Source organism: Xiphophorus maculatus, chromosome 23, assembly GCF_002775205.1.
Source record: "Xiphophorus maculatus strain JP 163 A chromosome 23, X_maculatus-5.0-male, whole genome shotgun sequence".
NCBI classification, from domain to species: domain Eukaryota; kingdom Metazoa; phylum Chordata; class Actinopteri; order Cyprinodontiformes; family Poeciliidae; genus Xiphophorus; species Xiphophorus maculatus.
In genome coordinates this window covers 31613761-31633367 of record NC_036465.1, presented here as the reverse complement: position 1 = coordinate 31633367, position 19607 = coordinate 31613761, and the positions used below count along the sequence as shown (strand labels likewise).

At 41.2% G+C, this 19607-nt stretch overlaps 1 protein-coding gene across 4 annotated transcripts in view; it reads left to right on the top strand.

The window, feature by feature from the left end:
• LOC102236215 (protocadherin-10-like) overlaps nt 1-19607 on the top strand; it is an 88290-nt gene that overhangs the window by 22846 nt on the left and 45837 nt on the right. For 2 of the 4 annotated variants that reach the window (XM_023328176.1, XM_023328175.1), the window contains exon 5: nt 5577-6899. The exons of the other annotated variants lie outside the window; for them this stretch is intronic. In XM_023328176.1, the coding sequence (XP_023183944.1) occupies nt 5577-5630 (54 nt within the window). In that variant the 3' untranslated portion in view covers nt 5631-6899. Of the gene's footprint in view, nt 1-5576; nt 6900-19607 lie in introns of those variants that run through there. 4 annotated transcript variants of the gene reach the window in all.

The window sequence follows — 19607 nt, the reverse complement described above, 5'->3', positions numbered from 1 at the left end:
AATGTGGACCACGGACATGCCCTCTGCTATCAGAGAGCTGTATGGAGGAGTTTAATTATGAGACTAATGGGGAGCAGCGGCAGGAACAGATGCGGTAACTTTTGCAGCAGAATGACCGTGAATTAGCATCGCTGCTAGCAGCTCGCTTCTCTGAAATACGGACAATACTGAAGAAGAGAGAAACAGTGCAGCTGGAGTCAGCTTTCTGACAGAGCTGCTCTTTTGAATCCACAATGTGAAACACCGGAACTACATAATATTAACTTGTGATGTGTATTTTAGTTTTCATTTGGTTTAAAAATAATGATAATAAAGTTTATGCATGGCTATTGGTTTACATCTTTTGACTGCATTGCCTAAATCCAAAAGGTTGTAATTATGTTCATATGCATAGCAAAATAATCAACCGATCTGAGTCTTTATCATTATGTTTGAGCCAGCAATGAATTTCTATAAGACAAAATTAAATATCTGGGCTTACTTTAGTCCATTAGAACCAGAACCTCAAGGTTCTCCAATAGTGGAGAGTCAGCAGGCTCAAATTGTGGTAGCGGCAGTCACCGGCACTTCCGGTGACTGCTGCCATAAGATGCCACAACCTACCAGTGAACTGCCACAACCTAGCACATGCTGCAGGTCGTGGCAACCGTGCCCTGCCACAGCTTGATAACGGCATTTTCTAGCTTCTGTGACGTATGCCACGGCTCTTGTGTCAAACGGAATATGAATTATTTTATTTTGAACAAAAAAAATGAGAAAGAAATACCTATATCCATCACTGATTCTGTGACATATACTGCAGCTTCTGTGTCAGGTTGAATATGAATGTTAAAGAAAACAACAAACAACAACAAAAAAAGTGGATGTGACACAGCCTATTACGGAGCCCCCAAGAGAACATGGAGAAAATTTTTCTTTTGCGTTTCCTCGCAAAAGCATTGCATTTCTTCTTAATAAGTGTTGCGTTCCCTTGTGAATGTGCGCCAAACTTACGGTGGTAGAGGGTCACCTGGGTTAAACTCGGGGAATCTCATCTGTCTGACGCGTGTTTCAATAAACTCAAGGCCACTTCTTTGTTTGGTCAATTATCAGTTTATTCTATTCTAGACTGTCATGCTTCAAACTTTGTAAGGACTGAGACACAGACTGGTCTGGCCAAACAATGCACAAGTGCCAACGATCAACGGCCCCATAACACGGTCAACAGAAATTACGACCTGCACCCAGTGACAGGTTGTGGCAGGTCACTGGCAGGTCGTGGCAGCCATGGCAGCTGTCACCAGAAGTGATGCTATAGCTGCCACTGCCACAATTTGAGCTCGGCCCTGCTGCAATACTGAATGTTTCTGCAAACATCAGCAGAGAGTTGACCACAGCTGCTGCTCTCACGTCCCGCCCACAATAGCGAGGAACAGAGCGTGTAATGGAGAAGCTGACTACCTGGGGTAGAACCGAACCGCACATTAACCGGTTAGTGCGTAAATTATCAGTGGAAAAGCACCGTAAAGCACTGTTTCTCAGACTTTTTCAGTATTTGTTAACCTATTTAACAAACACAGAGCACCTAACTTAAAACTGCCCTGCAACAGCACATCTCACAACCTGAAATTAAAATATCAATCTCTTAATATACTAACTATTGTTTTCTTCGTTCATCCTAGTGACATCAAACACATGGAAATAAAAAAACCCTGTTTTTTACTACCAAGTGTAGTGTGCATTAATAACATTTGGGGCTATTTGTAATAACTGATGTCCTAAGGAACGCTACAGCAAGTCTTTTCTGCCCGAGGCTATCAGACTTTATAATACATACATAGTATCTAGAACTGTGCGTTTTAAATTTTCAATATATATCTAGCAATATATTGAGCAATCTGTGTGTGTCCTTAAGACTATCGCTGCTCATTGTTATTTATTGTTGTATGCTTATTATTATTACTTTATTTATTTCTTATTTATTTACTTATTTGAATTTATATTGTGTGCTTTGTCTGGACAAACAAAATTCAGAATAAAATTCAGAATAAAATAATTATAGACTTGAGTTGCTTTGGCAGATACAAAAATCATCTTCTGTACAGTTAAATATAAAAATTATAAAAAATTTTTGAAGATGCATTCAAAAGAATCACATTGCTCGTGAACGTCACATCAACACTCTCAGCAACAGATATGGCTTGGCTTCCTCTGATCATATAATTAATCCTGTCGTTTTCTTTCCACCGATATCTTCAGTTTTTCTTTTGAGTGACCTGGTTTTAATTCATTTATCCATTATTATTTCTAAACATAATCCTCTGGGAAGCTAGCTATTTGCATCACAGATGAGCTGACATCACTGTAAAAAAGAACCAGTTATTTTCATGCAGTACCGTATTGACTATTAGAAGGCGCCTTCGGACCAACCAGTGCTCTGGGTGCCACTGTGTGAGAAAGACTGCTCTAAGGTTATTGTTGACCTGATTGTCGATTTTCTCATCCTGTCATTTGTAAGCACTCTCTTGTATTTTCCAGAGCAGCAAACTGCTTAAATTCCTTCTGTTTAACAGATTTGTTTTTACTGGTAGTGAGTCATCAGTTGCATTTGACTAGCAGTGCCTGGTTTCTTTGCCTGGCCATTGCCTTCCTATGTAACTTGGCTTGATTCTAATCTGATCTTCACAGCTCAGTCTGGGTGTTCTCTCATTGCCTTTGACCCCTCTGGTAGATTTTCTATCAGGTCAATCAGCGAACAGAAGGAGAGGTTGTGAACTATGACGTTTATTTTCTTTGCTGTTTTAGAATTGTAGTCTGTAGTTCAGAAAAAGTGAACGAAGCCGTTCAGTCCGCTTCCAAATATTGAATTAACATTAACAGCCACCTCGTTCAATTCAGCACTTCTCTCTTCACAGTTGAAGGTTGATTGTTTACAGTGCAGTAAGCTTTTTAGTGTTGTACTGGCGCATTGCATATGCCATGAGAAAACATTTAGCTATTGGGTAAAATGTAAAACCTCAACACAGTCCACGCCTCCAAGAAGCTGTAATTTCTGAATAACCAAGGGTCAATGCTTAGCACAAGGGGTTGGTTTTTACTAGGCTGCAGATTTCTACTTCTCTTCTTGAATTTTGTGGAGGCTACAAGAGTGTAATTCAATTTTTCATCACTAATTACAAAGATGTAACTAGGTTTCCTATCACTGCAGATGCTTAGTGCAGCATCTGCAGTGATGAAGGCCTGCAGATGCCCCCATCAATGCAGGCCCCTCTGCAGCTCTGGTGAAGACAACCAAACTGTTGTCTTCACCAGACAACAGCTCTGGACAACACCTTTGTGGTGGTGAAGACACAGCTGAGCCAAAAGGTGAAGCTCTGAATTTATCAGTCGTTATCTATGTTCCTACCCTCGTCTATGGCCAGGCTAGGAGCTTTGGGTAGTGACGGAAAGAACAAGATGAGGAAATGAATTTCCTCTTCAGGGTGTCTGGGCTCTTTCTTCAAAACTTGGTCACCTGGGAGGGACTCAGAGTAGACCTTCTGCTTCTCCACATCAAGAGGAACTGGTTGAGGTGAGTTGGGCATCTGGTTAGGACGCCTCCCTGGTGAGGTGTTCTGGGCATGTCCAACTGGGAGGAGACCCAGAGGAAGACCAAGGATATGCTTCTTGGCTAGCCTGGGAACGCCTTGGGAGTCCCCTGGAGAAGTTGGTCCAAGTGCTTGGGGAGAGAGAAGTCACGGATCTGGGTCTTCCTGCTTAGGCTGCTGTCTGTGCGAAATGACCCTGGATAAGCAGAAGATAATTATATCACAATCTCTCCATCTTAGCTTAGTTTTAGTAGAATCTGTCATGTGTTTTTGAGAGAGGGATCTGCTTTCTTTTAGCAGACTGGACAAACTGACCAGGCGTGCCGGCTCTGTGGTCGGCATGAAGCTGGACTCTCTGGTGACGGTGGCAGAGGCGAGGACACTGAACAAACTGCTGGACATCATGAACGATAGCAGCCACCCTCTACACGCCGTCATCAGCAGCCAGAGGAGCCTGTTCAGTGACAGACTGCTGCTTCCCAAGTGCCGGACCAATAGATTTAAGAACTCTTTTGTCCCCCATGCCTTCAGACTGTACAATTCCTCATTGGGGAGGGGGAGGTGACACAGGACAGAGGGTGGAAGGAGTAGTGATAGTGTATTTTTCTCCATACTTATCAGGTCAAACCACATAGTGCAATACGATATCACTGGTCAATCTATCCGCCAAATTCTTATATATATATTTTTTTGTGTTGTATTTATATTTACTTATTTTCTTATATTCTTATTCCTTGTTTCTTAAATAATTTAAGGTTTTTCTTGCATAATTTAAGGTTTTGGTTACTCACATTTGGTGTGTACCTTAGTATTTAATTTGTATTTTGTATTTTTTTGCACTTTAAGTACTGTGTGTTATCTTTGTTTTTTGCCTGGGAGCTGCTGGTAACTTCAATTTCCTGAGGGAGTCTTCCCAAAGGATCAATAAAGTACAAGTCTAAGTCTAAGTCTAAGTCTATACTAAATGGGTTAGATATACTGTAGATCAAAGACAATTTTGCTAAAGCATATCCCTGGACAGCTAGCCTGGCAGAGACAATCAGACATACAAGATAAACATTCTAAAGTATTCCAGCCCCTCCTGTGCTAGTTCCTGCTAGAGTCTACAGCTCCATTCTGGTAACAAATTTCACATTATTGTCATTTCCTTTCTCCTCCCTTGTGGTAGTCTGCTTTTATATGATGCCTGCTGCACTTGCTACCTGTCGCTGTGGCTCTAGTTACCATAGATCTGCTTATTATGTACTTGTGATGTACCTCTCCAAGTTAAGAGGTTCCACCATTGGTACGTTTCCCACGGGCATCACCGCTCACTTCTCTCTCAAACTGCATTAGCATTGCTCACATGATAATGAGTGAAGGGTTGGCTGTGCAGAGTGGGAGCGAGCGGCTGGCAGGAGAAAAAACAGTTAGGGAGATAATAGATTTGGAAGGGATGGGGTTTGGGGGCTGATTTGGTATGGAGCAGGATAAAGAGAAGCTACTAAGAGTCTGAAACCCTAATCTGTTTAAGTCAGCCAATGACACAGACGTAGCCTTTTGTCTTTTTAGGCCTGAGTTTGGAAAGAAGTTGGGGTGGGGTAATGAGGAAATCGGATGGGGTGATAGATCACAGGTGGGGAACAGATAAGTGACAGCAATAAGTGTTTAGGTTCTTTGCTGTTGGGCTCAGTGTCCTGTAACTATTGTTCTCTCTTAAACAAAGCACAATTTTCAATAGTTCATTTTTCCAATGCCACTATTGTCTACTGTGGCTCTCCCATATAATCTGTGCTGTTCCACAGGAGTAATGTCAGGATTGTGACACTTCCCACCCCTGTTTGTGTGTGTGATAAACCTCTAATTCTGTGAGAATGAGGCCATTTCATTGCTGTTTTGTTTTGTTTGGCCCATCATCTCACCCCTTTGCATACACCCTCTGAATGTGTGCGCACCCCCCCCCCCCACGCACACACACACTTTCTTGAATATTCATGTCTCACCAGGCCTTTTGTTTTTCTGTCTATACAGCGAGGAAGAGGGTTTGCTAGCTCCTTCCGTGTGGACATACCAGAGACTGCATGACTTTGCACAATCTCTCCCTGACAACTGGCTATACAAATGCATCAAGACTGAACGCATTTTGTCCTCCCCTGCTCTTCTCCTTTGTTACCCAGTGAAAAGGAAGCTTACATTTGCCTGCGACTGCACACAGGGTGAGGAACAAAAAGTTTAATATTTGCTCTCTTCTGGAGCTGCTTTCCCAGGTTTTGGAAGCTTCCAGAATCTTGGTATTTAGTGCCAGTCGGACATGGAGGAGGAGGAAGAAGAGAAGGAGGCGAAATGGGTGCAGGGACACTAATAAATGTATAGCCTTACTGGGTGGACTTATTTTCTCAGCCGGACTGAGAAATCTCCTAAAAAACTAAACACAACAAAAAAAACATGAAAATCACAGAAGACTTGCAGTGATGTAGAGGAAAACTGGATTTTTATTCTTCAAGCTGTGTGCCTGTTTACAGCACTGATGTATACGTTGATGTGGAAAATCACACCAGATGCGGACTCATATAAACAACGTAAATGACAGCCAATGAGAGAAACAGCCCTTTAGGCGTGCTCACACAGTGAAGCACCAAACTGTACAGGAAAATCGTTGTGCATTTCTAAATGCAATACCACTGTTTGAGATTTTCTATTCTGTTGTGTGGTCAGGTGTCTCTGGTACAATCTACTTTTAACTTGGTAAGAAAAGATGTGTGCAGGATATTGGATTTTCTGTTATTTTTATTTCACTTCTTTTACATTTATTTGATATTTGATTTTGATTTTCCTATGGCTTACATATTTCTGATTCTGAGCCATCGGGTACTTTCTATCATGTCTGAGAAGTGTTTATTGTACTCTTTTAAAAACTTTGAAGCTTAATATAAAACTATATAAATTGATCTATATCTACTTGTTCTGAAGGCGTGCTGTTTGTTGCTGAGTTTTTATTTTCAGAGGTGTGACTCTAGTTTAAGTGCCCATGTAGAAAACTTATTTTCTTCCACTGGACACATAAGACACATTCCAGCCTTAGCAGATGGAAAATTTAGCTTCTCATTTTATATTTTTTCCCACTTTGAATAATGATAAAGATCATTTCTATAAATAAAAAGAGTTAATAATTTAGACTGAAAGTTGTGGTAATTTTGTGTCACAGTAACCAACACTTTAAGGATGAGTTCCTAAACGAATGAAATGATCAGATGCAACGTGTTGTACACAATGCTGTTGAAATCTGGCATACATATTTGTTTCTCACACATTACGAACACCAGTAAGCCAACAATAAATGGAACATAATGAAAAGTTATGTCTTGTCTTTATTTATAACAAAGTTTTAAAAACGGATGTTATTCTTTTTACGCTTTGCTGCATAACAAATTCTTTTTTTCTGGTTTTTAAAATAGGTCATGCACTCTTGTGTTAGAGGGGCTGCTGGCCTCTAGAGCTAGTAGTCAGTTGTATTTTGTTTATCATTATGAGTAATATATTTGATTTTGTTACATATTCTCATTGAATAATTGATTGATTGATTTGTATTGTTTATTTAGTATTCTACGGTATTCACAGCTATACAGCACATATCATTCATAGCTTGATGAATGATGATGCCGAAATGTTTTCTCTGCATTTCTTTGGCTTCTGTTTAACGTGAGCATGAAAAAGCCAAAAAATAATAATAATTAAAAAAAACAACTTAAAATGAAATACTTTTATAAACATGAGCAAAGATAAAGGTTTATTTCCATATGTAGAAACTTTCTTCTAGATGTGTGCATTTAAATAATTTATTATTGTAGGATTTTTTAAATCATAAATGAATCTGCCTGGTTTTGTGATAGAAAACCTTTTTAACTATTCTAAATGATAAACTGATCTGGATTAGATGTTTTTATTTATCTGGAAAGATGTGTTCCTGCGGTGAACAAACAAAAAAATTATTTAAGTTTAATATTAAAATATTTGTTCTCTTAAGTGTAGCTTGTATTTTACATACTTCATGTTACTCAGATGTCATCATGCATTCACTTCTTATTAAGATCAGTGCAGCCAAATGAACAGAGTGGCAGGTTTTCTAAATGACAGCTTCGTCCTGCAGCAGTTGTTCTTCAACACATGACCGATGCAGGAGCAGACTTATTTGGTTATTTGGGAGAGGCTCTGAATGTCATTAACCTTATAAACTTGACTGATCATAAAATGGATATAGCTTCGTTACTTCCCCAAACACCTGATAAGATAGTACCATAATGTTGAGGAAGTGAAATTAACCAGTCAAGAGAAAAGTGTTTATCTTCCTGTGTATCCTCTGCTGTGGTGACCTGACACACATTCTGTAATCCGCTCTTTTCTTTTTATGTCGATGAGATTTTATCTATCTGAAGTCGATGTTTCAGTTATAATCCTAAATAGATTATAGCTTTTACAAACTGTTTCACCAAAACTGACGCAGAATTCAGAAATACACACACACATCCTTGTACTTCTGAGAACTTTTATTGACTTCCATTCATTTTAGTGACTGCCTAACCCAGACATTTTCCCTAAACTATCGCTATTATATTCCTAGCCTAACCTTAACCTAAACTCAATTCACACCACAGTCCTAAACTTAAACCCTAGCAGCTAAACACTTGCAAGCTTTGGGGCTCGCAGTCGGTCCCTACAATGTGGCATGTGTTATGGAAAATGGTTCTTACACTGTATTAAATACAAGGCACATGTACACACAAATACACACAATAATCCTCTCTCCTGGTACATAGTTGAAAATCTTTAATCATTTTAAAGCTATTTTAGATACAAAACTGAAAGGTTACATTTAACAGGCAGGAATGCTAAATACCAACAAGATCATTTCTTAGTCTTCATAATTTCTTCAATGTGGATTTAGAATGAAACTCAGAATTTATATAGAGGTCTACAAATAACATGAGGTGGTGGTGCAAAGAGGAGTGCTGGTTCTTTTGTTGCTGTGTAATGAGGGCAGAGCTATCAAAGCTGCACCATTTAGATTGAGGACAAATGTTACACCAAGAGCAAGTGTAGTTTAATCATATCTATTTTCCGTTAAATTGAAGCTATTGTGTTTGACCTCCATTCAATACTAATCTCACACAAACCAAAAACTTTCATTTCCATGTGCATTTATGCACCCAAGCTCCTAATGGGAAAAACCATTAGAGTATAATGAAAGATAAATTAAAAAGGAAAAAAAAGACACTTGTAATTCCCCCAGTGAGTATGTTGGGAAAGAGGCAGATGCTGAAATAAAGAATGTCTTTGCTCTTTCTATTTTCAGTGAGTTGCAGATTGAGAAATGAGGAAGTAATTGTGATAGCAACTTTCAAAGTCATTCATTTTCCAAAGGCAGAGAGGATTATAACAGCAGGCTAAACTTTTTCATGCTAATCCACTCTTCTTCTTCTTTTCTTTTTCTTTTTTTACAGATGACTGGACACATAAGCCAGTGAAGGGGTCAGTAAATGATGTGCTTTGTAGTACTAGAAGTTTATGATGTTTTATATGAAGACTTACCTGTCAAGTTTTGGACTTGAGAATAGGGTAAATAGTTATCCGCCACTGCTGTCATCAGAGTGGGGAGGGAGGAGGCTGGGGTTGTAGGTCTGAAGAAAACTACAGTAAGAGACTTGACAGGTATGTAGAAGGTTGGACATGTTCTCATGTGAGGTGAGCAAAGGTAGATATCTGACAAATCACTGATACAACAAGCAGATTTATGCAGTAAAACAGTTCAAAAGTTGAGCTCCTCATATTTTTATATCGAATAAACATAAACAAGGCTGGGGCTAAACTAAAGGCTAAGCTTGCCAATAACCAGAGGTGTTTTAAATAATCTCTTCCTGCCATGATCTTTGGGAACGTCAGTTCACTTCCCAATAAGACGGACGAGTTGTTCATGTTGGAGAATCAGCTGACTTATTGTAAGTGTTCATCCTGATGAAGACATGGCTAACTGACAGCATGCGGGACGCTATTGTTGCTCTGCGCGGATTTACAACAGTCAGAGCCGATAGGGATGCAAAGATGTGGAAAAAGCTGAGGTGGTAGTTTGGTCATCTACCTTAAGAACTGTTGGTATAACCCTAGCCATGTCAAACAGTTTGTGTTCTGGGTGGATGGGATCAGTGGCAATACAACTGGCCTTCTTTTGCAGTCTGCCATTATATATTAGGTCCAGGTACGGTAACTGACTCCAAACGATCCACTGGACAGATGTCATCCCCTGGGGAAAGTCCTTTTTGTCCTGGACTGTGCAGTTGCTGTACCACACAGTCATACTGAAGAGGATGCTCTCTGTCACGGCTTTATAGATCTTCTTGAGCAGCTGACCAGGGAGTCCAGCCCTTTTTAGTTTCCTGAGGAAGAAAATACTTTGTTGGGCCTTCCTTCATTAGTAAGGAGGTGGTCAGTGACTAGGTTAGGTCAGAGGTGAAGTGGATGCCCAGGCATTTGATGTTGTCCATGCACTCCACCACCTCCCCTTGAGTCGTAATAGGTGGGTGCACTGTCCTTCTGGACCTCCTGTAGTCCAATATGACCTGTTTGGTCATAGTGAACATCAGCAGTACAACCTTGGATCTCTGACCCCAAAGCATACCCAGCACAAAAAATATTTTCTTCCACAAATGCAACTTTTTAAAAATATATATATATATTTGCAAGGTTATAGGAGAAGCAGTTCTGAACATGTAAAAAAATAATTAAATCAATGTCAGTAATGTCCAGGTGTCTCACATGTTTTCACATTTACTGCATCTTCTCAATGTAGACCATCGCTTCCAATTCATTACAATTCTGACAGTAAATGCAGATATTGTTGGTAATGTAATGAATAGAATAGAATTACTTTATTCATCCCAGCAGGGAAATTATTTTGTAATTAATTAATTAATTAATTAATGTGAGACAGCAGCGTTAGCTTGTGCTAAATGACAAATGATGTTCATGCCAATAATGCAGAACACACAATACATTGTTTTGTATGCCATCATCTGCAGAATTGTGATGAACAGCAGGAACAGAACCTTCCTTCAGTCCAAGTCTTCTGGTAAATCCTGCCATGTTGGTAGTTTTCAGAGGACTCTGTCATGAAGTGGTGGTGGAAGATGGTGAGGGAAACGCAGCAGACCCAGGATGAGACGAGTAAGATGGTTTTAATAATGAATATCCAGAAATACACAGTCCAATAATGTCCAGAATACCGGGCAGCACGGCCGTGCGGAAGCCAGGGCTCGACGCTGGTAGCAACCGGTTACATAAAGGATGAGACGGCGGACTGAGGAACATCAGACGACAGAGACTAGACGCCAAATGAGACGAGGACCAACAAAGACACAGGTGATCAGGGAACAAGACACACCTGGAACTAATCAATGGGAGACAGGACAACACAGAGACTCAGAGACACAGGAACTCAAAATAAACACACAGAGAAACTCAAATCACGACAGTATCCCCCCTCAAGGGCGGCTACCCGATGCCCAAAAATAAGTCTGAAAAGAAAAACACAACAAGGGTGGGCGGAGGGGTGCTGGACGGGGGGCCAGAGTCCAAAATACAACAAAAAACAACCCAACAGGGTGGGCGGAGGCACAGGATGGGGCCAAGAGTCCAAAAACAATGAAAAACACCAGCCCAACCAGGGTGGGTGGAGACACAGGAGGCGGAACCGGTGGGGAAGGTCTGGAGGACGTCCGCGGCGCTGAAGGCAGGAACCATGGAGGAGGTCCAGCGGCTGTCTGCGGCGCTGAAGGCGGGAACCATGGAGGAGGTCCGGCGGCTGTCCACGGCGCTGAAGGCGGGAACCACGGGGTCCGGCGGCCGTCCGGCGGCCATCCGTGGCGATGAAGGTGGGTCCGGCAGGCAATGTCAGCGCAGGAGCCAGGCCCGTGGAGGCTGGTCTAGAGGTTGACGTCAGCACAGGGGCCGGGCTGCGGGAGGCGGGTCCGGCAGGCGATGTCGGCGCAGAGGCCGGGCCACAAGAGGCGGCGACAAGGAGTCTCTGGGGGCCTTGGGAGGGACACTAGGAGGCTGGGACTCGGGAGGAACACTAGGGGGTGACGAGGAAACACTAGGAGGAGACAATGAGGAGGGGGCACTAGGAGACTTGGAGGCACTGGGTTACTCAGGAAGAACACTGGGGAAAGGAAACTCGAGGGAGGCACTAAGGCACTAAAAACACAGGGGAAACGCTAGGGAATGACGAGGAAGAGACACTGGAACCACTAGGTTGAGACTTGGGAGGAACACTATGAGAGAACTCGGGAGGAACGCTAGAGGGAGACTCAGGGAGAACACTGGAATTACTAGGTCATGACGGGAACTCACCCAAAGCACCAGGGGAAGAAAACTCAGGAGAAACATGGAACTTCAATAATGTCCAGAATATCGGGCAGCACGGCCGAGCGGAAGCCAGGGCTTGATGCCGGTAGCAACCGGTTACACAAAGGATGAGACTAGACGCCAAATGAGAGGAGAATCTGACAAAGACACAGAGACACAGGTGACACTAAATACACAGGAGGTAATCAGGGAACGAGACACACCTGGGAACTAATCAAGGGGAGACAGGACAACACGGAGACTCAGAGACACAGGAACTCAAAACAAACACACAGAGAAACTCAAATCACGACAGACTCCTTCCTAAACTGATCTGTGCAAATTGCAACTTATATTCCATGGACATTGCAAGCAAAATAAGGTAACGCATCTCTGTTCTCCATTCGTAGGAGTAGATGCATGGACACATGCAGCTGATAACAAAACATTTTCTTTTTCCAGCAGCTATTATGCAGCACAGGGACGCCTGCAGGATACTATTGGAGGGGACGCACAATATTATCACTGCACCTGACCCACAAGAGCACAACCACATCTCTTAACACATCATCACGTATGTATTGCACAAAACAGAACAAATCTAAACCACATAAACACAGGCCATATGCACCTAATGTGCATGGTCAATTTTTACCAAATGTAGAATTTCTTGTATAAGTAAAGGCCATTTACTATTTCGTCCTGCAGATCAGGGTAGAACGTCTTCTCCATCTAGGTCCAGCCCTGAGTCAGAAAACTCTTCTCCTCTAAACCAGATCTCAACTTCCTGATTTCTTCCTGCTTCCACAAAGATTCTTTGTCACTGTTTCAATCCTCATCTTGACACCATCTTTTGACCGCCAGTGAAACATCTTCTAGTTGTGGAATAATCAAAATTTCGTTGGTTCCCATTTGATGAAAACAGCTTCAGAAATCCTTAGCGACAGTTCAATTCAGTGACATTTCCTCTAAGAAGGAAAGAAAAAAATAGATCACCTAGCTTCAGGAAACTTTAGCTGTGATGCTCATAGGCTCAATAGACACAGTCTTTTATCAGCTCTAAGTTAATCATTTTTGCAGCAGAGAATGCTGTCTGGCATCTGTAGCATTTGTGCTGCAGGCGCTGCAACCCTGCAGGCCGTCTGTGATGCATGAACGTCCCAGACTGCAGAGCCAGAGGTAAATTTAGAGAAAGGAGCCAAATTCTCTCCTCTCTGTAACTGAATTACAGTTACACTCAGTTTTTTCCTGAAGTAAGACTGAAGAACATCCAGTAGATGGATTTTAGTTGGGAAGAAACACTGAAGGACCCTCAATGCTGCTACTGTTAAATACATCAGCAGTGTCTGTCTGTGAAATGTGACTGGCCATGACAAAACCATCAACAAGTCGAGGGCGTTTTGAGTTTATAATTTGTGGAATGTAGATTGGAATGCATGGAATTTAAAAAATAAGTTGTTTTTCACTACAAGTGTTGTGTGACATGACATCATTTTAGGGTTATTTGTAATTTAGAAGCACAATAAAAGAAAAAAATAGGTGAGAATGGCTTTTGACAGAAACAAAAATACTCTTCTGCATCATTAAATCTAAAACTTATATGTTTATTTATGTATATCAAACATGATAACAGTATAAAATGACACACATGAACAAGGAATGCAAAAAGACATACTTTTTTGTACCACAAGAATTTTAACATACTCAAAAAGGAGTAGGAAGAAATAAGAAACTTATGAACTCATACAATACTTTCAGACGGACCCTCATTAAATCAAATTAAAAAATAAAATATAAACATAGGTTAATTAATTCATATTAATTACATGTGTCTAAATATACACATCCGTACATCCATACCCACACACATTCAAATGCGTTAGCCTCAATTTACATATACACATTAGTGCTAACTCTCACCCATATTTCTCAGGTAGCAGTTTATTTGATTCCTTTAACATAATTTGAGCAATTTTAAATTCCACCAGATCTTCAAATTTAATCTATCCAAAAACAAATATTTTTTAACTAAATAAAAATTATATCTGTTGATGTGTGAGCAGAGCATTATATAAAAAAACGAACATTTTTTTCGTTTGGAACTTGCCTTGAACAAGTTCCTTGTTCAAGGAACTTGTTCAAGGCATTAAGCCTTGAACAAGGAACTTGGCTTCCTCCTATCATATAAGTAATCCTAATGTTGTTTTCTTTTGAGCAACCTAGTTTTAAACCACTTATCCATTATTATTTTTCACCACAATCCTTTGGTAAGCTAACTGTCCAAAAAAAAAACTGTTGCTTACAGGCAGTACCTTATGGACCATTAGGGGGCGCCCGCGGACACCAGTTTGAGAAAGACAGCCATAATCAATGCATATAAATTTGTTGGTATTGCTTAATCTCTGCTCGCCACTATCTCTAAAACTGTGGGTATGTTTTAGACATCCACAGTTGTGTCTGGCAAGTTTTCTGTCAGGCTTAACAGAAATATGAAACCAGTTGTTAACTATTAAACATCTCTGCCAGTAGCATTTCAGTAGAGATTCAACAGAGCAGATGGTTTGAATAAAGTAGTGCATCTTTGTAGCTGTTCTTTATTTAGTTTTCTTATTAAAAGTTAATGAAGCAGCCTACATTCTAAAGTCATGTCAGATGCCATATGAAAAAGGCATACAGTGTAGTTATGGTGCCTCCAAAAACATGAAATTCACTAACTGACTAGCTTTGCGTTAATAAAAATTCAGCAATGTAAAATCAGAGTCAATAGTACAGTTGAAACCAGAAGTTTACATACATCAACTATAAAGACAAATACATCTATTTGATCACTGTCTGAAATTAAATCTCATATAATTTACATGGAAATTGATCTCTTGTGTTAGGTGAATTAGACTAACAAGAATATTTTTATTTGTCATAATAATGAGAGAAAGAATATGTCAGAAATGTATTTATTAATGTGTTGAAAATTAGAAGTTCACGTACATTTTCTTGGTATTTGGTTGAATTGCCTTTGAAATATTTGACTTGACTGAATGTTTTGGGTTTCCTTCCACAAGCTTCTCACAATAGTTTGCTGGATTTCTGGTCCATTCCTCATATCTACTCCCAAATTCGCAATAGGATTGAAGTCAGGACTTTGTGATGGTCACAACAAACGGTAAATGGTAAATGGCATTGTACTTGCATAGCGCCTTATCAAGTCCAGAGGACCTCACCCTACACTACACTCATTCACCCATTCACATGCTGATGCTGGTATCTTACTGGATAGTAGCCACAGCTGCCCTGGGGCAGTTTGACAATAGCAAGGCTGTCATACACCAGCACCACCGGGCCCTCTGACCCCACAAGCAGGCAAGGTGGGTGAAGTATCTTGTCCAAGGTTGCAGCGACATAGCCAGGTGGAGCGGGGATCGAACCAGCAATTTGCCTTTTGTAAGGCAAACTCCTACCACCACCAACTCCGTCACCATCACCCAAACAAAACATTGACTTTGTTGTCCACAAGTCACTTTGTAACAACTTTAAATGTATGCTGAGGGTTATTGTCCATTTGGAAGATCCATTTGCAACTGAGGTTTTACTCACTGGCTGATGTCCTTAGTTGCTTCAATATTTCCACAAAAGGTTCTTTCTTCATGATGCTATCTATTTAATGAAGTGTACTGGTTCCCCCTGGAGCAAAATAGCCCTACAACATGATGCTGTACAGATGTAATGATGGTTCCACTACTTTCATCAGAATACTGGATATGTCCTCAAAATATAGATCTTTGTCAATGTGTGCAATCTGGCTTTTTCATGTTTCTTGTAGAAACATGAATGACTTCCTCCTCTCTGAGAGTCCTTTCAGCCTACATCAATACAAGACATGTTTTACTGTGGATAATGACCTTCTTAACAGTTTCAGCCAGCATAATCAATGAAGATGTTTTCATGCTGAAACACACTGTATGTTTCAATGGGATTGATTTTCTTGTAGAAAACGTGCTCTATTACTATGGCTTTGCAATGAAACATTTCCAACTGGACAACATAGGCCTGTTCAGAAACATTTGATCTTACCTGACCAGTGATCTCACCTATATGTTTCAACTGTTTTAGGACTTTGAGCAGTTGATAAATGATAATGTTAATAAAAAATAAAATAAAAAATAATTTAGAAAACAAAGAAAACCTCGTATGACAAGCAGAAGACAGAAAACAAAAAGTATTAAAATGGATAATGTTCCTCTTTTAAGCCCATGAAGCAAATATCACAATTTTACAATGTTATAAACAATATCCATCCATCTATCATCATCCTGAAATCTTACAATACTACTGCATTATTCTGTTCTTGAACAATGCTGAAAGATAACTGTCAGAACTGCTTTCCTAACACCGGCTCTAATCCATGCTCAAGCTTTAAAAAACAGTTGGCTTTTTTTTAAAGGAGGCTTAGAAAAAGTGCAAAAATGTAATAGCTTCAAGTAGTGAAATGAAATATGGTAAGAATATGAATGCAGACAATGGTCTTACTCATCACCTATATGCCTTTATTGATTCAGGGGCAGACACTGAATTAATGCCCTGTGAACTCGCCAAGTCTCCTGGCATCCAACTCTTCCCCACCTCTAAGTGTCTTGAAGTTTTGGCAATTATTGGCCACATATTTCACCAGGCCACCCATGAAACAGGTCATATAAAGTTCAGTGTTTCAGGGAATAACCATGAACTTATTTTCTTCTTGATCATAAATCTAAATGGGCCCCCTGTCATTTTGGAAGCCAATTGGCTGAGCAGACACAATCCCTACATTGATTGGGTTAGTAGTGAGGTGATGGGATGGTCACCAACTTGCTATTCCTCTTGCCTCTTAGCATCTTTGGTCCCCTGTTCTGTCCCTACCAGTGGTCAGGAGACCTACCCTGACTTATCCAAGGTACCCGCTGTTTATTATAACCTAAGGGAGGTGTTTAACAAGCATCGAGCCCCTTCACTTCCACCTCATTAGCCCTATGATTGTGCCATCCATCTGGTTCCTGGTACTTTTTCTCCCAGGGGTTGTCTGTTCCCTTTTTCTGGCCCAGAACCTCTGGCCCAGAGGACAAGGGATTATATAAGTGATGCACTCAAGGAAGGTACCATCCGCCATTCTTCCTCCCCAGTGGGAGCAGGCTTCTTCTTTGTGGGCAAAAAGATGGTTCCTTAAGACCCTGTATTGACTACAGAGAGATGAATGGAATTACAGTCAAAAATTGTTACCCACTTGCCTTAATCAACACTGTCTTTGACCTGATGCAGGGATCCACAATTTTTACCAAGCTCGATCTTAGAAATGCCTACTAGTCTGTATCAAGGTGGGGGATGAGTGGAAGATGGTGTTTTACACTCCAACAGGTCATTACGAATACCTCGTAAAGCCTTTGGACCTGACCAATGCTTCAGCGGTGTTCCAGGCACTCGTCAATGATGTCCTCAGGGACATGGTTAGATGTTTTGCTTGTGTTTACCTGGATGACATTTTGATTTTCTCTAAGGATCTCATGGCCCAGCAAGCTCATGTTTGTTCCGTCATTTTCTGTTTGCTGCAGAACAACCTGTTTATTTCTGCAGAGAAGTGTGAGTTTCACAAACCTTATACTTCAGTCTTGGCTTTCATCATCTCTAACAAGATCTCCATGGACCTCAGCAAGATGGACGCTGTCAAGAACTAGCCCCTCCCACAAGACCGTAGACAACTATAAAGATTTCTAGGATTTCCAAACTTTCATTGCCGGATCATCCAAAAAATCAGGTCTGTGGCCTCTCCACTTCATGGCCTTACCTCATCCAAGTACCAGTTCATTTGGGGTAAGACTGATGAGTCCTTTGACTGCCTCAAGAGGGCATTCACCTCAGCTCCTGTCCTCCACTCACCAAACCCTTCCTACGAATTCATCATAGACATTGATGCTTCTGATTCAGCAGTGGGAGCCATACTCAGTCAGAGGTGCACTGATGGAAAGACACACCCATGTGCTTTCTTTTCCAGGAAGTTGTCTTCTGCAGAGAGTAACTATAATGTTGGTGACTGTGAACTGTGGCGGATAAACTGGCACTAGAGAAGTGGAGGCACTGGCTGGAGGGAGCCAGTGCCTCCCATGAAACCATGAAAGGAACCTTTCATGGTTTGGACTGATCATAAAAATCTGCAGTACCTCAAGTCAGTAAGAAGACTCAACCCCAGGCAACCCAAAGAACACAAAGCGTGACACACTTTCCAGGCTTCATGAAACTACACAGGAGATGCAGGAGGCAAGGCAGGTGGACTATGTGCTTCCCAGATTGGTACAGCTAGCAGTTACCAAGCTTGAGCTGGAGCAAAAAATAAGCGAGGCCCATCAGCAAAATCCCATCCCAGAGAGTTGTCCATAAGATCGACTATTTGTCGCTGATCATCTCATACCAGAGGAACTCTCATTTTGTCACGAATCTTGACTTTTTTGTCATCCTGGAGTCACTAAGACCCTATCGGTGATCAAAAGTTGTTTCTGGTGGGGAACTATGCTTGAAGATGTCACAGAGTTCATCAGAGCTTGCCAAGTTTGCAGTCAGGCTAAACCATCCCATCAGAGAACCGCAAGCTAGCTCCGCGTTATCAACACAGTGGTTGTTTGGCTCTGCCTCCCTAGAACCATCAAAGTCTGTCCCACCTTTCACGTGTCCCAAATCACATGGGACATATGAAAGGTGTCCCATATTGGGGTCGTGTCATCCATTACCTGGTGGACTGGGAGAGACGCGGACCAGAGGAGAGCTCCTGGGTGCCAGCCTTTATAAGGGACTTTCTTCACTGTAATCCTGACCAGCCAGGTGGTCCTTCTGTTGTCGGACAATGAGGTGGGGATACTGTCATGATTCATGTTCTGTGTCATGTCCATGCTGTGTTTAGCCGTTCATTCAGCTCACCTGTCATGCCTGATTGCTTACCTGTGTCACCTGGGTCCCGCTCAACTTAAACACCTCTTAGTCTCTGCCTCCTTTCCAGATTATCGACCGTCTTGAACCAGTAGAAATCCAGCGTTTTCTTCCAAGCCTTCAGCATATTAACAACCTTTTCTATCCACGGATTTATCCCTCCTGACAGTCTGGTTACTTGCAGCAAAGAAGAGTATTCTTTGCTGTAACTGTTATTTCAAACATATTTCTATTTTTATTTGCAACAATATTTAACTTTGCTATCATCAATACATTTAAAAATGCAAAATGGGATTAAAACATAAACAACTCCCTGAAAATTTTTTTTTTCACCCCATCTCCCCCTCCCGCAATGGCACTGTGCACCTTCCACACTTTGGGAGCCACTGGTTTAGATGTTGAGGGGGAATTAGCTCAAATGGTAGAGCGTTCGCTGTGCAAAGGCCAAAGCTGACATATGACCGATCCTTGCATTTCCCAAAATGGATCTTGCAGTGGGGTAGAACCAAGAACTGGTCAGCAGCATCCCCTCCATTCTGCTTAACAAATGCTGAGGTTTTGGCCAGGTCCTCCCTGCCACAGCACTTTAATACTTACCTACTGACCTCCTCAGTTGGCCCCATGAGGAGTCGACTCTGAGGGGTTTTATGGAACAAGGCATACGGATACATAATGTGACAGGGAAAAAGCATAAACATAGTGATACATATAAATATTGTATAA